General features: G+C 36.8%; 1 protein-coding gene across 4 annotated transcripts in view; it reads right to left on the bottom strand.

Moving 5' to 3' along the window:
* ROBO1 (roundabout guidance receptor 1) overlaps window positions 1-16,402 on the bottom strand; it is a 688,267-nt gene extending 671,865 nt beyond the window's left edge. For all 4 annotated transcript variants that reach the window (XM_042458015.1, XM_042458018.1, XM_042458017.1 and 1 more), the window contains exon 1: window positions 16,277-16,402. In XM_042458015.1, coding sequence (XP_042313949.1) covers window positions 16,277-16,364 — 88 coding nt within the window. In that variant the 5' untranslated portion in view covers window positions 16,365-16,402. The remainder of the gene's footprint in view (window positions 1-16,276) is intronic.
* Window positions 16,403-22,668: the final 6,266 nt, after the last annotated feature.

Below are 22,668 nucleotides of genomic sequence, written 5' to 3'. Positions count from 1 at the left end.
AAAGCAAGTTAATACAGATATTATTTCATAAACAGTTTCACAAACAAAGATAATGTCATGTATATTATAAAACAATAACAACCGTGTTCATAGGATTTAAAATGTCAATGCAATATAAAGACATTGTCAACACTTTGAGCCACTGTACATAATTCTACATCTGTTCATTAATGGCAATAACTTGTAAATATTACAAACTTACTTAGAGATAAATTATATATCTACATGGAATGAAGGGTTTATAAAATCAAATATTGAATGGCGTTAGATTTGTGGGCTTCTGTTTGCTTTAATGAGCCACTCTAGGGCAGTCTTTCTGGAAATGTGGTTTTTATAAAAGATCTCAGGCCTTTGATACACATGATGCACGCCTCCAAGATGCCATGGGAGAAATCAACCTGGCATCTCAGGGAATTTCTGTAAGAATACATCAACCTTCTAGTGTTTAGCAGAGAGAATAAAAGATGATATCAAGGAAAAGGAACAGAATACATGGTGTGAACTGAATGCCAATGACAAGAACCATGCAAGTAAATCCTATCAGTGTTCCCAAATACAGAAATAATGTAATTTTGTAAGTTTGGCAATACGTTTTAATACTTATCCTGCTTGTGAAATTAAGAGGATGTCATCTCTGGTATCTGGTGTCACCTCTGTTGCAATTTAAAATCAAAATCAATTATACATTATTTTTAATGAGGTATGCTGCCTCCAGTCATTCATTTAAAAAGTTTTATTTTCTCTCTTATAAGTATCTGAGGTTCTTCCCAAGAGCCACAGTGTTGACATGACTACAGAACCCGTATAAGCCAAATTATTCATACCATAGACACATTCAAGGCAAATTAATATTCTGTTATACTTAGGGAGCACTAAACAAGGTTAAAGTTATAAAAGTGAAACAATTTTTGGAGATAATATATAAACAAATATATCTCACTTTGCATTTGTAATCCATGATTTCCATTCTCTTTACGTCTTTAAATGCATGCAATACAGGAATATGAAGTATTGGACAAAAACCTTTAAAGCGATATTAAAATAGTACAAAAGCTGATGTGTAAATTAAACTAAATATAAATCTTTGGATTTAGTTTAATTTTTCTTGCACACACTCTAATGCAAGTTATAAATCAGTGCTTTTTGAGTGAAACACACTTTTATTTGCACAATAATACATTTGGTTCTAATAGATTATTATCTTTTCTATCTTTGTGATCTATATACTTTCATACAAAATTAATTAGTTTTCTGTGATGAGGAAACTAAGTGTTATTCTTGTCTTACTTTTCTGACTTAAGACACACAAAACAATCTATTATATTAAAAACATATACAATTGTACATAAATTACAAAAAATATAAATGCATTTCAGTTTAAAAGATTTATAGTTTAGATTTATAGTTTGTTAACAAACAACAGCATGAATGCAGTGAAGCTTAATTACATGTCCCAGTTATTCACAATACACAACTCACTGAGATGAAGGAGAGAGCCTTTTCAGTAGCTGTGTCCAGGCTTTGCAACTTACAAAGAAAACCAGCCTTGCTATTTCTTTAGTGCCCATTTCCCATGTTTTAAATACAGTGGACCGTTGTTATACGCTGGGGTTTGGTTCCAAGATCCCCCGTGTATAACAAAATCCGTGGATGCTCAAGTCCCATTAAATATAATGACACAGCAAAATGGTGTCCCTTATGGAAATGGAAAATCAAGGTTTGATATTTGAAATTTATACTTTTTTTTGAACATTTTCAAACCATGTATGCTTGAATCTGTGTATAAAAAATCAGTGTATAAGAAGGGCTGACTGTACTCTCCTTTATCATTTAACCAAATTTTTCACTTCAGCCATTGCTGCTACTGGCCAAATGCTGATGTGCATGTTTGTCTTACAGACTAGATACATGGATTAGAATGGTCTTTGCTGTTTGCAAAGGGGGGGGGGAAGTATGTTAAAATGAGATGGTGTTAACATCTGTCAAGAGGATGGCGAGACAAGGGAAGTAATTGCAGTAGTTATACAGTACAACATGCATTTCCTCCTCCCAGGCTGGACAGCCATCTGACGGCATGCCTCAGCTGTGAATACCTGCATTGGCAGGGAGCTAGCCTGTAATACTCTTGGTCCTCTTCCAATTCTACATTTATATAATTCTGTCATTCGCACTTATTTACCATGCTTACCTGCACTGAAGTGGTTTGCACTGGTACTTCAAGGAACTGATTAACGTATTGTGCAAAGTATTTATACACACAACCCTGAGGCAGTGTATCTATTAGAGATCTAGGGAGAGAACAAGAAGCTGTCAAACTACCACATATTCAGTGAGATCTGGCTGTTGTGACAGACAGCATGGTATACTGGTTAGAGTGCAGAATCAGGAGACCTAATTTTGCACTCAGCTCAGTGGGTGACCTTCAGACAGTTAATATCTGCCAGCTTAACCTGCCTGACAGGTTTGTTGCAGCAACATGCTCTGTTCTGAGCTCTCTGGAGGGTGAACAGGCTAAAAATATAACAAATACAATAAAACAGTTTTTGAGCTAACAAATTAGTGCAAAATAGGAAGCATTAGCATGGTTTCCTTGGCAACATGGATGCCTTATCTGCTCACATTCAGTTATTGTGAGGGTGAGGTCTACATAATGGGCAACTAGTTTTGCCCCTTTTGCTAGACCTCTTGAAAGATAAGTGAAATGAAAGATCATTTTCCTAATTTACCAGTTTCATTTAAAACCAACTCTAGAACATTTTCACAAGCCATAAACATTTCCTGAGGCAAGGTCAGGTCTAGCCCAAAACTGACCACCATGTATTTTGTTGTGCTTGGCAGAGGTGGGATTGCATACCTTCCTCAAAGATCTATTCTGAACTGTAGCTCTTACCCTAATACTCAATGGTTATGCTGAAGGCTTTTTTTTTTATATACTTATTTTCAAAATATTTTTTTAAACTGACCAGATACATTCCCAGGAACTGAATATATAAAGCCATTGTGAACCAAATAATAAATTACTGCATGTTTCACCATTCATGTAGTATTCCTTTATTTTGTACACATTTATTTCTTATGCCAGTCAGATTTAGAGAAAAAGAGTGCCTTGCAAATGCCGACTGAGAGCTTTCACTTGTTGCTTGGAAAGTGACTGTTAACACTGATTGATTGAAGGACTTGCAGCAATACAAAGGTTAAACATTTTGAACTAGATCTTTAAGTCAGACTTGACACTGAATGAATGCCTTAGTAGGTTGTGATTAACCTCAAAAGACAACTGCTTTCCCAGTTAATTCAGTAGTAGTGTGGTGTGGCCATATAATATCCCTTTTAAAAGTATATGCACACATTATATCTATTTGGAATTGCTTAATAATTTAATAGTTTGAAGATCATGTCATTAGTCTAACTCCAATAGATTGGGGGGAAATCATATATAAAATATAAGCTTCTCAATAAAATAAACTACTCCTGTCTGAAAAAAGTTAATTGCAAGATTAAATTTAAGTCCCTTGGAGGAGATTTGATTACTATTTATGAACTATAAATGTTTTCTAAGTTCATATGCTTTTTATTCATTGTATGTATATGTGCTTTTATCCACAGTATGATCAGCCCTAGTTAAATTTTTTTAGTTTTGCTCTGTTTCTACATACATGTATACCTGCAAGCATAAATGATTACCTTCAAATTAAAGAGTATTTTAGTTTATTTCAGACTTTTAACTGCCATAGATATTCTTAGACATTTTTACTGTAACCTTGAAAGTCTAGTAATCTGTCTGTCAAATTGAAGCGGGCACAACTCCCACTTTTCTGTGTTCTTGGATTTTTTTTTTTTTAAAAAGATATAAATAACATCATTAAATTCTATCCCATGGATATTCTTCAAAAAGACAACATAACTACCAAATATAATGAAAGAAAATGATTGCCTAAAGATGGAAACCTGGTTGTAAATGGTTAACCAGAGGGGTTTTGCAGTGCCCTTGAGGGAGTCTTTCATCTTCACTGATGCCTGTAACAATGCCTTAAGCAAAAACTAATTAAAGAAAAATAGGTGGATCTCTTTGATTCCTCTAGCAAGGATGGAGGGGGGAGGGTGGTGGACATGCTAATACAGTCAACTTGGGCTAGTAATATTTGACTACCTATTTAACAACAAACCATCAGGTTTCTGGGTCTATTAAGAATAACAGTTTCTGCACTAGACCCAAACTTAGGCTGAAATCCTTTTAGCTATTTTCCTGGGGTGAAGTCCCACTCATTTACTTTTGCATAGACATGTACAGTCAACCATCTGTATCAGCTACCATGTACACCACTGGTCAAGCTTGTTGGTGTATCCAGCAGCTGAATTCTAAAACCTTCTGGAAGACCAAAGGTTCACAACACCGATCACAAGTGTGCCCATCCTTCAAACACTCTGGAAGATCTTTTTGTGTCATAATCATGATGGAGCCATGTCTGATGGGAACAAGAGAAAGGGCATATTCTGTGTTTTCACCTATATTTTGGAATTCTTTGACATTTATAAGTTTTATCTATTCCTTAATTTATTGTTTCTGTCTGTTTACTGTATTATTATTGTTGCTGCTTTATCTTTTTTCTTATGTTCTCTCTTTTTCTTCTTTCAGGCACTGTTACACACCTTGGGTGGTTTGTAGAGACTAGAATGCCAGCATAGTAGGGTTTTTACAACAACAACAACAACAACAACAACAACATTGACACATGCTGGATGCACATAATGCCACACTTTTACACATTGTCTGTGTGCATTCAAGTTACCTGTCAATTTAATGTGACCCAATGAATTTCATAGGGTCTTCTTAGGCAAGGAATACCTATAGGTGGTTTTGTCACCTCCTCCCTCGAAATATAATATAAAGCTTCTGGTGCTCATTGCTGGACTCCCATTTAAGTACTGTCCAGTACTGTGCCTGTTTAGCTTCTAAGATCAGACCTTACTACACAAGAGCTCTGAGGAACGGCCTGATAACAGAATGGAAGGGGCCTGGAACAAGTGTGGAATGAGTGGGGGACGCATTTTACTGCACACAAGGAAGTCCCTCACTCGTTCTGTTCCCTTCCCTTTTGTTCCCATCCCATTCCAGAGGATGCGATTTTTGAGAACTGTTCAGAAGAGTTCTCAAAAATTGCCTCCTCTGGAATGGAATGGGAAAAGAATGAGTGAGGGAATCCTTGTGTGCAGTAAAATGCATCCCCCACTTGTTCTGCTCCCTTCCTGGCCCCTTTTGGACTGTTCTCAGGCCGTCCTAGGAGTCCAGGTTCGAGATCTTGGGTCTTTAAGGTATTTAGGCCCCCTATAGGGAAAATGATCAAGAATGCTAAATATTATTCCTGTGCATGGAATACTGCTGTGCATTAAGATATATTATTAATCTTATTTAGGAATTAATGAGTTTCCCTCAATTTCATTCTGCCATTTTTTCATTGTTCTTTTGCATTTTTCATAGCATTTTGTACCTGTTTAGTACTGGATTGTGTCCCCTCCATTTTTAAGTCCGCATTCAAATCTGTATGCATTTTCTCAATTTCAAACATTTCATATGCACTCTTTCACTGTATGTATTTTTCTCATCTTCCACAATGAATTATACCACAAACTGCAAGTTACAGTTATATCACAAACTACAGTTAAGGTATGGATATAACTGTGCTCTGATTCATATTAAGATTTGTGAATTGTAAAATAGCTAAATTTGCACTGAAATGTAAACAAAGTTCTCACCCATCAGCATTTCTCACCATGACTGTTAAGTGAGATGGACTCAAGAAGGCTTTTTGGGGAGTGTTAATATTTTTTGAGACAGAAAAATCCTTGGTTTCTTTGACAAAGAGGCCAAAATAAAGTATATAGTACAGTACCACTGTCTTATTATTTAGTATGAAAGTGCAGAGTACAATCAGATTTAAAAAACAATAACAATCCTATAGCATCTATGAAGGGCAAGGTAGGTATATAATCTAGACTTCTTGTGTTACTATCACACCACCATGCTTATCAATTCCATCATATCACATTTTAGTTATGAGGGAATGAGACTGATAGATCAGTAGACAGACAGATGTTACAAAGCCAAATGTATATGACAGGGTTGTGATTAAGCTTTAAATAATAATTCCAGCCTATAGTTTTCACATATGTGTGGCAGCTGCACATTTATTTTAGGCTCATAAAATTCCGTTTTAAAGAATGAGCCACAGAAAAGCCATCCAGTTCCACTTTTTCCTAAGCCTGTTGTTGTACTCAACCCTCTGCCCATTCTTTGCCTCTGTTAAGGTGTATGCCGTGTAGTTTATTTCCATATGAATGACCTTGGTTTTGGCAGGATCTGAAATGCATATACAGTGTGCTCTTGCCATCTGCAGGCTTGCCATCCACAGATCTCAGCATCTGTGGATGGCAAACCCCATGGTTCTCACTGGTGGTGCATTCACATGGCTGTGTTAGCAGCCACATGCATATTGCACCGACACTGGACAGCAAAACTTATCAGTGGGGATGGTGGTCCAGAACAGATTACTCACAGATATGAAGGGTCAACTGTACAGATGCATACAGCTTGTACGCATTTCATCTTTATAGGCAGAGAGTTGATGAATGTTTGGAATGTCTGGAAATAAAGGAGAGGCAAAAATGGCCATTGTTTTAGTCCATGAGTTATTTTTTTCTGCAATTCAAAAATATGAAAATAGAGGGACTATTCATAAGAAAGTAATAAAATGTATTAAATCCCTTGTGTGTGCATCAGTGGTATTAACAGTTTGTGTTGCTCTAGAAATGATCTGAAGAAAACACTAGAACCAATCTCTTTATCTGTGGAAAAGGAGAAAAGAAAGGAAGCTCCACCTATCATAGCCTATATCCAATGGCCTAATTTCATTAGCTGAAATAGAACAGCAATTACAGACATCTAGTTCTGTGTTAAAGCCAACAGGGAAGTCCAACACAGTTTTTAGCCATTTAGTCACTTGAACAAGCAGCACCACAGACATTTTCACAAACAATAGCACATCTAGCCAAACTGGAACAAGAGTACCACTGCTTGTGCAACTGGGGAAAAAAACCAGAAGAAGTGCACTGTTTACATTGCTAAGTTATTGTTAGGTTTATGTCACCTAGGCCAGTGTGGTGTAATGCACGGCTTAGCCATGTAAACCCACTGAGTAACCTTAGGCAAGTTACACTCTCTCAGGCTAAGAGGATTGCAATGGCAAATCTCCTCTGAAGAAACTTGCCAAGGAAACCCTGAGATAAGCTTGCCTTACAGTCACCATAAGTCAGAAAGGACTTGAAGACAAACAACAACAGGTCACTTATATATTTTCTTCCCAGAAATTTCACTATACTCATACTAGTATCTGATGAATAAACCAGAATCAATCCATTTTTCTGTTTTATTATTCTCAGTCTCCATTTCCCTTATGTTCTAATTTCCCATATGGTATAAGAGTGATATTAAGAACTTTATAACACATGTAAATCACCACCATGATGGAAATTGTATTTAAATGTTCCCATGCCATATGACCTGCAATTGAACCCAGTTGATGTGCCAAGTTCAAGCTTGTGAACAACTGAAGTTATTGCTGAACATAAACTGGGAGTAAACAAAAAGGAGTAAAAAATATCCATCTTCCTGGCATAAATGTGCCTGCTTGTCTCATAGCAAAGGCAATTTGATCCATCTTCATATTGTTGTTAGAAACAAAAAGCTGGAGACTACACACAATTTTTCTGAGCATTCTTCAAAGACCGGATCTTAGCCAGAATAAAAATATGGAATTACAATAAAAAGTCAGACTAGCATGTTCAGAGGAAAAGGTTCAATATAGAAAGTGGAAGAAATGGCAGTAGCCATGGAATCAAGGTGGCAGTATCAGCACTTCTGTGTAAAACAAAAATGGGTGAAACAAAGTGGCCCCACAATTCTTGTGGACAAAGAAGATAATGTTTCACAGAAAGCTACCTGCTAGCATAATTGCAGCAGCTGTACCATCTAACCCCTATCAGTCATAATCTGGAATAGTGCCACTTTCTATTAGCCAGGTAATAGAGGAGCTGAAATTATTTATACCAGCTCATGTGAACCACTCTGTTTGCTCCAATGCATTCTGATGACTTAATTAGATAGTCAGTGTAACACATGTGGCTTTTCACTCAGGTTTATCACAAAAGGCCAGTTCATCAAAGCAGGAGAGTTGTGTACTCTACAGTGAGATTAGAAATACGGATTTCTTCATTAAGTATCCTCCAGCTGACTGTGCTTCTTGGTTTGTCACCATCTATATGGACAATTAAATAAAACCTCACACAGGATAAACCAAGGCTAATAAAGAGACCTTGAATTGAAGTGCAGCTGGCAATCTTTTCTTTATTAAGACCTGGCAGTACACATAGTGACAGCATCTACAAGGCAAGGTGCGTGAGGTGGCTTCTTATTCTCTGTCTCACAGCCCATTAATATCTGCCCTTTTTCGGGCATGACATTTTGGCTGATAGGATTTTCCAATCCTTTGTTATTCTCACAAAAAGGCAAAGAATAAACAAAGGTCAACTCTTAGAGCTGGTGAAAATGAAACATTCAAAGGGCTTTGACAATTTCACTATGTCAATCAAAATAAAAAAGAAAGAAGGAAAAAAGTGTGATGATTGACAATGCTGCTACTGAAAGAATGATCTTTAAAATGGTAGCAAGCCTCCTGTTTAATAGTATTGTTTCAAGATTCCTTCTTTCAAAACAAAATCAACTGCCTAAGAATAGATGGAAATTAATTTCTCCAGATATTATCAATAGGATTCTCTTCCAAATACTGTACATGTTTATAAATAGAGTACAAGAATATAGCTGACAAGAACTACAATGGGGGGGGGGGTCAATGTTACCTAGCAATATTTATAAAAGATATACACAGTGATTGGCATATGTCATGGATCTATCATACTTAACCTCCCACAAATAAACCTATAGTATGGCATTTATCTTGCACTGCTGGACTTATGATAGTATGAAAGAATGATCTTCCCAACTGTGGCTTACTATAGTGCCCCACAAACAAACACAAATGGCATAAATGACTTATGATGTTTGCTTGAGATGGTTTACTTCACAAGTACACTTTATTATGATGAAATACATAATATTTATAAAGCTGTCAAATATAAGAAGCAACCACAGTAAATTAAACACTCAATAATAATGATTAAATAATGTTTGATAATATTCAGTTTATTGTCATTTGAGAAAAATAAATGTTTTATTGCAGCATCCAATATTTGACAAGCTAATGCAAACAAACATGTACTATGCAAGATGTTACAGGTATAAAAAAAATTAGTATCTATCTGTTTTCTTGCTTGTTCTCAAAGCCTGCAAAAACCAATGAGCTTTCTTATCAGATGCCCAACTGAGAAGTTTCATTCCTGCTCTGAATGTTTACCACGTCTCCACTTAGTTTAACTAAGTGAAACTGTGAATATTTATAACACTGGAAATTCTTTCCACATATTTCATATATTAATTTATTCATAGTGGCACAGCCAGCATGTATATAATTACAAAATAAAGAGCTAGCAAGTCTCTGAATGTATGTGTTTAATATAATATAAAATAACAGTAATGAGATCAATCCAAAGAAGGGATGACTACAAGGCTGTTCACACAACAGCACATCCTATTTTCTTTTGAGGTGCCTGCAACTACTTGCAAGCCATCTTGGAAAGAAATGAACAGCCTGAACAATGTGAACTGTGTTATGGGAAGATACAATAAGAGGGAAGAACTGGGGAAAAATTGGGACAGACTTACTCTGAGCAAACCATTATTTAATATTATTACTTGTTAAGTAATCAATAAGCCTCTTATTTGTAAAGCTTTCCATCATTAAGAACACTATCTTCTTAATGACTGCAAATGTACATGCTTTTAGAACTTGTGCTGTGAAATGAGACCTCTAAAATTCAAATTCTAAAAAAAACAAAAAACCAGGAAAACACCTTAGATGTTATTTAAAAACATAAAACTGCACCATCTTCGACTGTGACAATATTTCTTTTCTCAAAGAATTACAGGAACGATTAAGGAAAGCAATAGTAAAAATAAAATTCGTATATTAGAGGTATTAAATACAGCTTCTTTGCACTGAGGCCTATGATAAAATAGGATAGACATTTTCTGTCGTAATTGCCAGAAGTGTTCCAGAATATTATAAAGCTATTTGTTTTTTCCTTTGTCTCTCATTTCTGTTATGCATACCAGATATGTGAAACTGCATATTAGATATGGGAAACTGACTATGATGAACTAATAATGGCTCTTGAAGCAGTAGATACCATTAAATAAATCTAGAGCTCACATTTTTTCCAATAAATGAGATACACAATCATAACATTGGAGCTCACCTAACCTTTGCATTTATATTTTAACTGTGGCATCCAGGACCAGCTTCATCAAAACGTTCTAATAAAATGGCCATTACTTTATCATTTGGACTTTACATAATTACTGTTATTCATGTAATTACACCTTCAACACTAGATCTCTTGAAATATGAAGGGAAAGATACTAAGGCAAACTGTCAGGCAAAAGTGCACCATGGAGAGTAGGGTAACCTATACAGGGCTTCCTGTAGCCCTTTGAGGACAGACAGGAGTCCTAGCCCTATTGTATATTCTTTTTTATGCCCTATAACTATAGTGTGGAGATGATGAGGCTTTTCATCTTTCAAAACTGGTATGGCAGCTTCTTCCTAACTGAATACATAGTTAACACAGGTCCTTGTGCCACTTATGTTGTGTATTACAAGTAAAAGCCACTGACAGAGAATGAGTACTCCCCAACAGATTCAACATGCAAAGTAGTATCTTTTATGAAATCTAAAGGATTTCACAAAATAAATACATTAGCACTTTAATACGTTATCTGAATTGCATGCATCTGCAGAACCTGGAGACATCTAACATAAACACTTTACAGCATCTCTTTAGATGAATGTTTTCTGTTACTTGTTTTTGGAGAACTGTCTGAGGCATATGGTATTTAGTGATATATAGGCACTGACATAACACCTTTTGAACTGATCAAACACATTTAAATTATATTTGTGGCCTGGATCCAAAGAGCTGTACAACTTGTTCCGCCCATCCAAAACCACTTTTGGCTTGTGGTTCTCAAACAGAATCTTCCCTATTCAGTATGCTCATATGAAGATTCAGAATTGAAAGGGTGTAAGATTTAAAACAGTATCAAGTATGCTCAACTTCCACTTTGGATCCCAGTATCTATACAATTAAAATATCACAGCTTTTGTTGCTGTGTGACTTCAAGTCATTTCTGACTGAAGTGATCCTAAGGCAAACCTATCACAGGGTTTTTTTTGGCGGGTTTCTTCAGAAGGAGCTTTCCATTGCCATCCTCTCAGGCTGAGATAGTATGACTTACCCAAGGTCGCCTAGAAGGTTTCATGGCTTAGTGGGGATTCAAACCCTGGTTTCCAGAGTCACAGTCCTACACTACACCATGCTGGCTCTCCAACGCTTAATGACATCTATGCAATTAAATACTACAATTAACATATGTATAACAATTGCTCCACAGAGCCTTTTCATTCAAAGGTATCATGAAATTTAGTAAATACTGATTATTTTAAATAGTTTTTAAAGTTTCAATTGTCATTATTTATTATGTTTCCTTTTAACAAACATTCTCTTTAAATAGGCATTGGTAATCATTGCTTTATAAATATTCAGAAAATGCAAAGCACAACTAGAAATACTTCCTTTATTTCCCATTAGTTCAGAATATATAAGAAACAAATACTTTTAGGTTTATTACATCTATAGAAAGCAAAACAAACGAGATATGATTATGAAAGATCCTTATTTTATTCGGCTTTCTACAATAATAATTATATTAGACTTCCTTCTTCTCCACCAGCTGGATGGAAACAGACTGTGATGGCTGGCCAAGAAAAGTAATTTCTTTGTTGAAGCCTGATGTTTCTTATGCTAATTATATAACAGGGGACAACATCAAGATGCCACCTGTGATTTTAAGCTAAAGCTAATTTAATGGGGAGGGGGAGACTGAAAGAAAATACAATACAGAAAATAGCCTCTGAGCAGAATTCTAGCAACACGAAGAGCACTATAGATGTTCCTGTTAGAAATTGTTCTAATGCTTATATAATTAATTTTTATTCTTATAGTTGATTATAAAATAAACATTTTTTCATTTCTATTTATACTTTTTGGTAACATAGCTTTATGAAGCAAATAAAAGTTTACCTATATATTAATTTATATTAATGGTACTGTATATGTTTTATAAAGGTGGTGAGTTCTGGTTACACATATGTTTCATAGCTGTATATTCATTATCTCTGTCTCTGCTATCCTAGAGAAACCAAAAGGTTTTAAGTTGCTTCAAAGTTTATATAGCCAAATTCTCTTGAAATGGTTTTTAGGGCAAAAATTGCAACTAATATTATAATATTGACAATATGGTACCTTTTCTCAAACAGTCCTTAAACAATAAACATATGTCCAACTTCATGGTCATTTTTTTCATGCAGAAACTGTACAGTGTATCAATTAGATTTTCTGTTTTCAAGTTTCTTGTACAAATCTGAAAAGTACACTTGGTTGTTTCCCCTTCGATCAGACAGTAGAGCTAGTTCCAAAATTGGTTTTGGCAGACTCCATCTGGCCTAGGGGCCTCAAACTAACCATTGAGCTACATTAGCTTCCATATAACATCAGCTCCCCAATCACTCATTTCTCTTGAAACATAAAAAAACCCCAAAAACCAGGAGCCAGCCCTGCAACAGATATCAATGTCAACTCCATCTCAGTATCCACTTATGCAATACTACAGAATAGTAGACATATCATAAAGTTTATGCATCACTATAATTATTGCATCCCTCCGTGTAAGGGAAAAATCAGCGTATGCTGAAGCTGCATAGGAAGTACTGGGGCTCGTGCCCGTGGCGCACGGCGGTGTGCGTGCACCACGGGCACGAACCCCATTAGTTCACGCAATGGGCTCTTCCGGTGTGGCTTTCAACATATGCTGAAAGCCGTGTATGGCGCGCCCATGTAAAATGCAGGTGTGCTGTATGTATTACTTATGACTACTGTTGTAAAATGTTTTACTCTATTCTTATATTGCATATGTTTTGATTTACCCATAAATGTCGTATTGCCATATGTATCTATTATATTGCCATACATATTGCCATATAGTATCTCTTACATTGTCTCCCATTGCGGTAGTTTTTCAAGCAGTGTTAATATCTTGCAGTGTAATAATAAGGAAGGGAAGAGAAGAAGAAAAGAAATTTGAAAGCACCTTTGAGACTAATTGATTTTTATTTCAGCATGAGTTTTAGTGGATATACACCCATGTAACATGGTCCAATAAGAATTTAATAGTGAGTTTATATCCATGAAAGATCATGCTAAAATAAAAACCATTTAGTTTTAAACATACTGCCACATTTATTTTTATTTTCCCCTCCCCTCCTCTTTCTAATTTCCTAACATGTGGCTCCATTTGCACCTGACAATTGACAACTACACTTCATGCATTTGACAAAGGGATATCTAGCTTATGAATATTTATATCACAATAAATATGCTTCAGATGTCACAAGACTGTTGTTTGTGTCATTATTTCTGTGTACTATCATATACCTGTTTCATTCAGCAACCTGTAGAAAAAAACTGATCATAAATTTTGCTTCAACAGACACTTAGTTCCATTTCACACAGCTGACCTTATTTATTACAGGCTAGATTCTCCATGATTGACTGTGAAAGGCGTATGAATAGAAAATGATTTTGTACTGCTTGAATCTTGAACTGTTACAACACTTTAGAATGCATCTTTTCAATCTGGAATCTTTGCACTTTATAGAATGATACACGTAAAAGCTGTACATGACAGCTAGTTTAAATAAACAGATATTCCAAATAAAGTAGTCTGAAGGAAAAATAGAACAAATATTTTGTTTCCTGTTTCTTGAAAGTCAGTCTGCACTGTTTATGATATGGAGACCAAGATGTGTAATAATATTTTTAAAGCTCTTTAACATCCAGGTGTTGTTGTTTTTTGTAAACTATTGTCATAATATAAATGTGGAACACTCACTGGCCAAAATATCAAAAAAGCATATGTGCATTTAGTTATCTACATAACCTAACATTAACTTTCTGTTTTTCAGAAAGAAAGGGGGAAACAAACCAAAATACAACACATTAAAGGTGTCAGTAAAAGTGCAAACCTTTACTCATTTATTTGGGACTGATTCCCATTGAACACAATGGATGTTATTGTTGAAAGAATATGTCTAGGATCTGAAATATACAATCCAGCCCAATCAGATAAATCTCATTCTGCACTGAAAAAACAGTCATTGTACTAACTACCTGTTGGTCTGACCTCAAGGGAAAAACTTATTTCTAAATTGTAGAACACAAATGTGAAAGAGTTTGGAATTTCTCTGGCATTACATTTTCAATGTTAATTCAACAAGACCAGAAACTTAAAATTATAGGTGAATAGTTAGAATACCTGTCCTGAATCACAGCAGTTATTTCAGTTTCTGACTGGGAAGGGATTTCCAGAAGTGGGCTTTTCTGGAATCTTTCTACTGTATGGCAAATCTAAAATCAAGTGCTAAAATGTAAACATTTCCAGATTTAGCAAAATTATATCTAGAACCCTATCCTTTGCTTTTTAGGACTTTGATACAAATACACCACATACCCAGTATGATCATTCCAGTTGAGGCAATCTGTGATTAATTAGACAAAAGAGTAGGGAATCCTTTCACATGATGAATATTCAAGACCATTGGCTAAGTAATTCTGTTGCCTCAGATGTTGCTGTCAAATAACCACAGTACAACGTGTTGGAAGTAAGGCCACAACTTTATTTGCAAACAATTGGTAGGGTTGGCACAAAGCATAAGGTCAGGATCTGCGCAATCAAACCACCCGATGTAGTCTGATTATCCAAACCGGGCACCCACCTGGTGCTTGGGATGACCTAGGAGCTAAGGAACACAACTTGAGCGCAAACCTTGTCTTGCGTTCACCAATTCACAAAGCCCCTAGTCACCGGGAGGCGCTCCTGCGTTCTGGCCTCTGCAATGTCCAAACGCCTGCCCTATTCACCCCCGGGTACCTATTGACTCCCAAACCAGAGCTCCATAGCCCTGGTACCACAACGTGCAGATGTTGGCCTATGCTGCCGCCAGGTTGTGACTAAAAACCACCTAACAACAGCGGTGGGCGGGCGGGAGAAGCACCAAGACTTGCTCCCTTCCACAGCTTGGCTCCGCTCTGCTCGAAGCCAAGCAACCGAGTGAGGGAAAGGGCCAGCAACATGGCCTTATATAGGTCTAGGCCCCTCCCTCCCTGCGTGCTATGTGGGGCCCAGCCTCCAAGGCCCAGCCCACCAATGGGCAGCCTTGGAGGACCGGAAGCCCCACACCAACGAAACCGTCTCCCAGAGCCCCCACGCACCAATAGGGAGCCGGGCAAGCCCCAGAGCACTCTGGGGTTTGTAGTCCAGCCGCGTCTAGCGGCAAAACAGCGAGGCGGGCAACCGTTGTTTATACTAAAATGATTTTGATTGACTTTTTGAATGGTATTCTTGTCCTCTGTCTCAATGATATCTTTGCTTTCTCTGTTCCATGCTTGTCTGAAAGGATTTTTTTCCTAATTCAGAGTATAGAAAATTATTATTATTATTATTAAAAATACTACTAGTTGTTACATGTAATATATTACTTATAGGGCCTAGTCTACCTAAAAAGGACCTAATTAAAAAGAGTTTTATTTACCATTATTGTTCCAATGTTTGCCTTATCTGGACTCAGACCATATAATATCAGGGGACATTGTCTAGAATTCATTGATAATCTGGATTACAAAATGATTGAATAAACAACACACTATGGCCAAAAGGTTAAGTATCACATGTTTTTAATGCATTTTAATATCTTGCCTTGTTGTTCATAAGGTATAGTTATTATATTTGTACTTTACTTTCTTAGAGCCAGTAATATATAGAGCCCACATCTATATTTCCACAGATAGCCACACAGAAACATAACTCTACCAATGTGAAATGTAGAATATTCAATGAATCAGCATCATCAGAGAGACATTCATACCAACAGAATGCATGTTATAAAATACACAAAAAATATACTAATGTTTTGGATAAATTAAACCGTACCTGGAATAAGCTGACCCAGTAACTGATGGATCTGAGACAGGCTGAGTACAGCTACCACGACAGTAAAAGAATAATGTTTCCATTTCATGTTGCTTCTGTTCTTGCATCACACCAGTCCAACAGCACTTTTAGAAATGTTATCTGTAATAATATCATAATAAACCAAAATGTAGTAATTTAGTAACACGCTCAGACAATTTAGAAGTGTAAAATATTTTATGTTCAAGCATCTGTAAATATTTGATATGTGTGTGTGTGAGTATACACATGTGCACGTGCACCATATATACATTGCAAACAAACAAAAAGTGATGCCAGCATAATCATTCTGGGCACCATAAATATCACAAATAAGCCAGTAGGCATGAAATATAAAAAGATACATTCTGAGTAAAGACTTTCAGATAAACTGTTTCTCCACATATGAGCTTGCCAGCGCCCTAAAATTCTCAGCAAAGACTGTTCTTTGAGTCCCACCACTTTCACAAGCATAACCGATAGGAATATGTGACATTGGTTGCTTCCCAGGCTCTTGAACTTCAGTCCTTGGAAGACTAGAATGGTACCCTCCTTGCAGTCCTTCCATTGCTAGGCAAAGACTTTTTAATTCAGATAGGCTTTTGAGAACTGGAGATTTATTTATTTATTTATTTATTTATTTGTTTGTTTATTAAAAGAAGATGCAATTACTGTTTCTACTCTACTGTTTTAACCTACTTTTCATCATTCCAACTGGGTGTTTCAAAACAGTTAAAATGTTATTCTAACCTTAATTCCATTTTAGTACTGATCTGTTAAGTGTATTGCATTTTAATTTACAATCTGCTTTAAGTTGCAGTTTTTGAAAAAAGGTGGGATGTTATTAAATATCAACATCATCTCATGCTAGTCTTACTTACAATAGACTCACTGAAATTTATAGGACTTTCAGAAATTATCCAGCAACATACTAATTATGACCACCAACTCAAGTAAGACAGCAATGTGAATTGGTCTTGCTATGTCAACCAACCATCTCACAGACTAAAGGCGTATGTAATTTTGATTTTTTTTTTTACCTGTTTACAGAAGAGTTCATGGTAATTGTCTCAAATTCTTGTAGCAAAAAGATCCACAGATAAGCCATTGCTAACAACAGCAATGAACCCTGTTCCTCACAGTTGCTGATCTGAGGCAGAGATGGAAATTATGGTAGATTTTCCTTTTGGGTGGCCAATCAGTTTTCAAGACTTTTTTGTTGGGGGGGATGGCTTAAAATCCAAAGGTTGGGTCCAGTTTTGAGGAAAAATCAGCAACATCATTTTCATGTAGTGGGCTGCATCAGATTAATTTTGCTCCAATGCAAAACCTTACATGTGTGCCACTAAGAGACTACAATGGTCATGTGTTTCTTTTGTGCTGAGAGAACCAAGTTAGACAAAAGCGAAGAAACGAGTGAGCACTCATTTCTTAAGGGTTCCCCTGGTGTCTCACGTCTATTAATTTGCAGGTCTCCCCTGCCCAATATAAACATTTATTTCAGTCCTAGCCTCCAGGGTGGCCAAAAAAACTCTATGCTGTTAGCCCAGTCTCCTGAAATCAAAAGTCAGCAACTCTAGATACCTGCGTTCTCAGGTATCTTTAGTTAATATGGAGGCCCATGAGGAAAAAGACATTCCTTCAGGTACCTTAAGCTGGGGCATTTACAACTTTAAAGGTCAAACCCAGAAATTCTGATTGTGCCTGGAGACTAAATAGAAGCCTGCATAGTTGTTTAAGCACTGACATGATCTTTTCACTTTTTCTAGCTAGCCCTTGTTAGCTGACTGCGATGTTTTCAGCTTGCTGAGCTTGTCAAACAGTCTTCAAGGCAGTTCTGTGTAACCAGTACAGTATTGCAGTACATCTGGAAGTTATCAAGATATGTATTGTGCTGGCCTGATTCCTTTGGTTTCATCCTTGTCTCCAAATATAAAAAATACAGGTGATTCTTCTCAGAATTTTTTTTTCTAGTAGGAGTATTTAATTATTCAATATGCATCTCCTTGCGTTATTGTTGTTGCTTAACCTGAAAATTAGAATGGAGGACCCAACAGTATATAAAGGTACACCATACAAAGATGAGGGGCTTAATTCTTCCTTTTCAGCTGCTTAATATAAAAAAAAAATCCTCAGTCCCACATCTGTTAAGAAAATAATCATCCATTGACTGTTGTAAGGCATAATATAATGGTTGGTGCAATCTAAAGGCACATTATTTTTTCTGTTTTCAGATATTAGAGTGGTTTGACCTATGATGATACTGTAACAAGCAATATTGCTAATTACTATAATAATCTTTGCTGTAATTATCATGGGATAGGGAAAAGATGACTAGAACAAATACACCTGAAATATCATGTAGCTGGAGTGTTTGGGCAATCATTTTATTCCTAATTCAGTTTAATACTGAATATATCTATACAAGACCAGCCCTTTAAATCTTCTTGTTAATCTTGGTGTCCTCTTAAGTGGAATCTTTTGATTTGCCTCACTAAATTCAAAATGCACCCATGATGGAAAGTTGACTTCTTAATACTTATGTTGGCTGCTTTCTTCCCTTCAGTTCAAAGCAATCAAGGTAACAATCAATATCACAAGCCCAGTTACTTAGCAACAATGACTTCCTACCTTTTCTGACTAGCCTACTCTTCTTTATACAATAATGTTTGCAGAAGGAGGATTTTCACCCAATGGCTACACATCTGATGACAGGGGCCAGGAAAGGGAAAACAATCATAGTGACATCCACTACCCTTAACCAGTTTATTTTAAGCCACATTTTAATCCACAAATCTGAAGTGCAGGCATGAGAGATTCAAGCCTGAGGAGTGACCTATGAGGCATATAAAGAAAACCCTGGTCTTCTGCTACAGCTGTAATAATTAAGAAATCAATGGCAAATTAAAAGTGCACAAACCCAAGGGGAAAACTAGCACAGCACTAAATATATGGAAAGAGTTTAATCAATGTCAGTCTTTGCTGCTTCCCTTAACTTTGCTGTTAACTGAATTGGAAAAAAATCTATGGCAAAGTGAGAGGAATCAAGCCAGTCAAGTATGATCATCAGTGCATATTCTTCCTTTATAGCCTATGCTACCTTTTAAAAAAAGCTAGGCACTAAGGGCACAGAACAGGTTTTTTATATCTCCATCCTGCCCCCTTCTAATACAGCAGTTGGTGCTGCAGTTAAGACATGTTTCTGGTTAAGGCTTCAGTGTGATATTTCCACCCAAACAAACAACTGGTTTCCTCCAACATGACAGATCTATATATTGTTAATCATGGTTTCCTATGTCATATGCGGTCCATTAACAAAAGAGGAAACAAGCACTAGTTATTAATCCATTTAACCTTGTCAGTTTCTTCACTTACAAACATCTCAAACTTTCTAACTGAAAACAAGCTAGAAGTAGACTCAAATCTATCTTCCCAACAATGCCAAGTTCTAGATCAATCTGCTGAGCAGATTTCTCAGTATTACCTGTAAAACCTACGGAACCCTCCAATTTTAACCATAATGATAGAATGTGGCTAATCCAGCTCCAAGCACAAGTCTGTGACTGGCATCACCACCACCACCATCATTTTTGTAGCAGCATCATGGTTTATTTCTCATTCCTCAGTCTGACTACCAGCTTTCTTTTACAATTAAACTGTCAGACTCAGGCCCATTACAAACGGGCCTTTGCGGCGCCCTTGTCACGTGCTAGGGGTTGGCCGAGGACCTAGCGTCCATACCGGGCTCACCCCTAGCATGTGACGGGGGCGTAATAACGGCAGTGCCCTATACACACGGGCGCTGCCATTTTTACGTATCGGACGCATAGCGTCTGTACGTCACGCCCCGGATGTGATGCCGCAAGTGCGTGAGTAGCGCCTCACAGCATCCCATCCGGGGCGCAAGAAGAAGCACCATTTTGGCACTTCTTTTTCGCTGTGTCCGGGAACCATGCAGTCTGGCTGCTGCGGTTCCCGGATGCAGCATCCGGCAGTGGCGCGAGACTGCCCGTTTTGGGCAGTCTGTAACACACCAAACATTTCTGAGGATTGTACAATGGCTGAAATACCCTGTCCTCTCCCTTTCATCCAATTCAGTCTAATATTCAGAGATAGAAACAGGAATTTGGCAGCCAGAGACTTTTGAACATCAGGAGGGGACGAAGGCAGTAATTAGTAAACAGGGGAGTGGGCTGAGAAATGAAATTAAAGGGCTTGATTTTGCTGATATGCTCATCTGACTATTTCAGCTACAATCTTGAACCAGTAAAGGGTTTCAATCTACTTACATTATATATGCTACATTATATATACTGCTAACCAGTTAGATTTCCTAAACTCAGTGGGATTTACACAACATGTGTAGGAGTTAAACCTCAGTAGGCAGTCATCTGTATCAATTTTTAAGGAGGCATTTAAAAGAATAAAAGAAGTTGGAAATGACCAAATATCTGCAATGGTGACACTGCAATGTTAAGGCCAACAAAAGAAGAAAGTGGTAATTGACTATAGAAGTAGAGATTGGTAGTTTCGTAAGATTAGTAAAAAAACATCACAGTTGACATAATGGAAAAGAAATGGAGAGAAAAGAGATGGAGACAAGTGAAGAAATACATTTATAACACTACAAAAAGCAAGATAAGATAGCCAGTCCAGTGACTACATCAAAGAAAGCATAAGTATGGCTGTCCAAGCAAGTGGCAGATCAAGAAAGGAGAAGAACAGAGAAAGGATAAAAGAAATTTCAATAGAGAAATAGGAAGAATAGTAAGTAAAATATAATATTATGATGCATCTTTATTATCAGGATTTATAACCAGAAATTAGTACACTAAAATGATGATGTGCCTATTTTTTACATTTGAAAAGATGCTTTAAAAAGTAACAAATGCCATCTAAATTTTTGTACATATAATTTAAGCATTTGCCATGTCAAAGCAAAACCTTAAGTGTTGCTTAGAAAGTATCTGCTGACCAGAAGGATATGGTCCATATATCTCCAGAGTATTAGTATCAGTTTTGGCATTAATTTCTGCAAAGCTGTAAAATGTAGCTGAGAGAAAAGTTGAAATTTCCTCTGTACTATACAGCAAATTGTGCAAACACTATTTCATAACACTGAACAAATAAATTATGAGGACACTTTCTTCTTTCTGCCTTTTAGAATAAATCTACTTTATCTTAGATAAGCTTACGGGATTGTGGTAAAAGTAGTTTAGTACAGCTGTTCATTTTAGTGATCTATAGCTCTCTCTGCAGTACTGTAAAGGAAGAATATGTCAAGAAGCAATATCTCTTCAAGGATAAATTAGCAGCTATCATGAGTACTACCAATTTTCATCTGAAAATGAAGTGACTGAAAATCATGGAGGTTTAAGTTCCATCAGACCCTACTATTCATAGATATTGCACACAATAGCTTACCACACGGGACCAGACAGTGCATAGTGTGACAGGGTTTGTTTCTGCCACTGCATTCTCTCCGACATTCCTCCTTCACACTGCTTCCCTGCCCTATCCCTCACACAGTGGGCCTTTCGATTTTTATTTTACTTTTAAATACAATTCTGGAGTTATGCTAATGCATTTTAAGTTAAGGAAAAATTAGGGGTGAAATGAAATTATGCTGCTTGGGAATAATGATTCTACCTTGGGAGCAGGGGGAGAGAAGGATACTGTGACACCAGATGACAACCAACAGTGCAACTGCTATAGCAGTGTCAGTTTGAACCTGAGGACTAATTGGACTGCAGCATGATTAGGATTTTGGGTTTCCCCCATCAGTGAAAATGCACACCTTAACCATGCTTGGCATACACAGTAGCTAAGATTCAGAGGAAACATTGTAGGGTAAGTATTACCAAAGGCTATTTTATGAATAAAATTGTGGTTTAAAGGCCACATATGATAATCCCAATTTTCTTAACATATTTATATAAAGCTAAGAAATATACAAATAAACTTGAATGTTGACATAGCTGTCACATTTAATATGAACAGAAGAGTTAAAACCATGTATAAGAGCATCATGCCATATTGCTGTTTCTGATATATATGTAGATTAGGATCATAACTTGAAACAGTTACTTTTGGGGATGACTCCCTGACTCTCTCAAGCAGTATGGCTAGTCTCCCTGCTGGGACTCAAGGCTGCTTACAAAGTTAAAAGTGAATCGTTTTTGTTAACCACCTTCAAGTCAATCTCAACTCATGGTAACCCTGTAGATGAGACACCTAGAAGACTCCCTGTCCTCCACTGCTCTGCTTGGGTCCTGCTTAGGAATTCAAACCCAAAACCTCCTGAACAGAGTCCAACCATCTAGCATGTGTTATTCCTCTCTTCCTGCATCCCACCACCTTTCCTAGTATTACTG

Source organism: Sceloporus undulatus, chromosome 3 (assembly GCF_019175285.1).
Source record: "Sceloporus undulatus isolate JIND9_A2432 ecotype Alabama chromosome 3, SceUnd_v1.1, whole genome shotgun sequence".
In the NCBI taxonomy this organism is placed as follows: domain Eukaryota; kingdom Metazoa; phylum Chordata; class Lepidosauria; order Squamata; family Phrynosomatidae; genus Sceloporus; species Sceloporus undulatus.
Note: the sequence above shows the minus strand (reverse complement) of the source record. Positions and strands in the feature narration are given on the sequence as shown.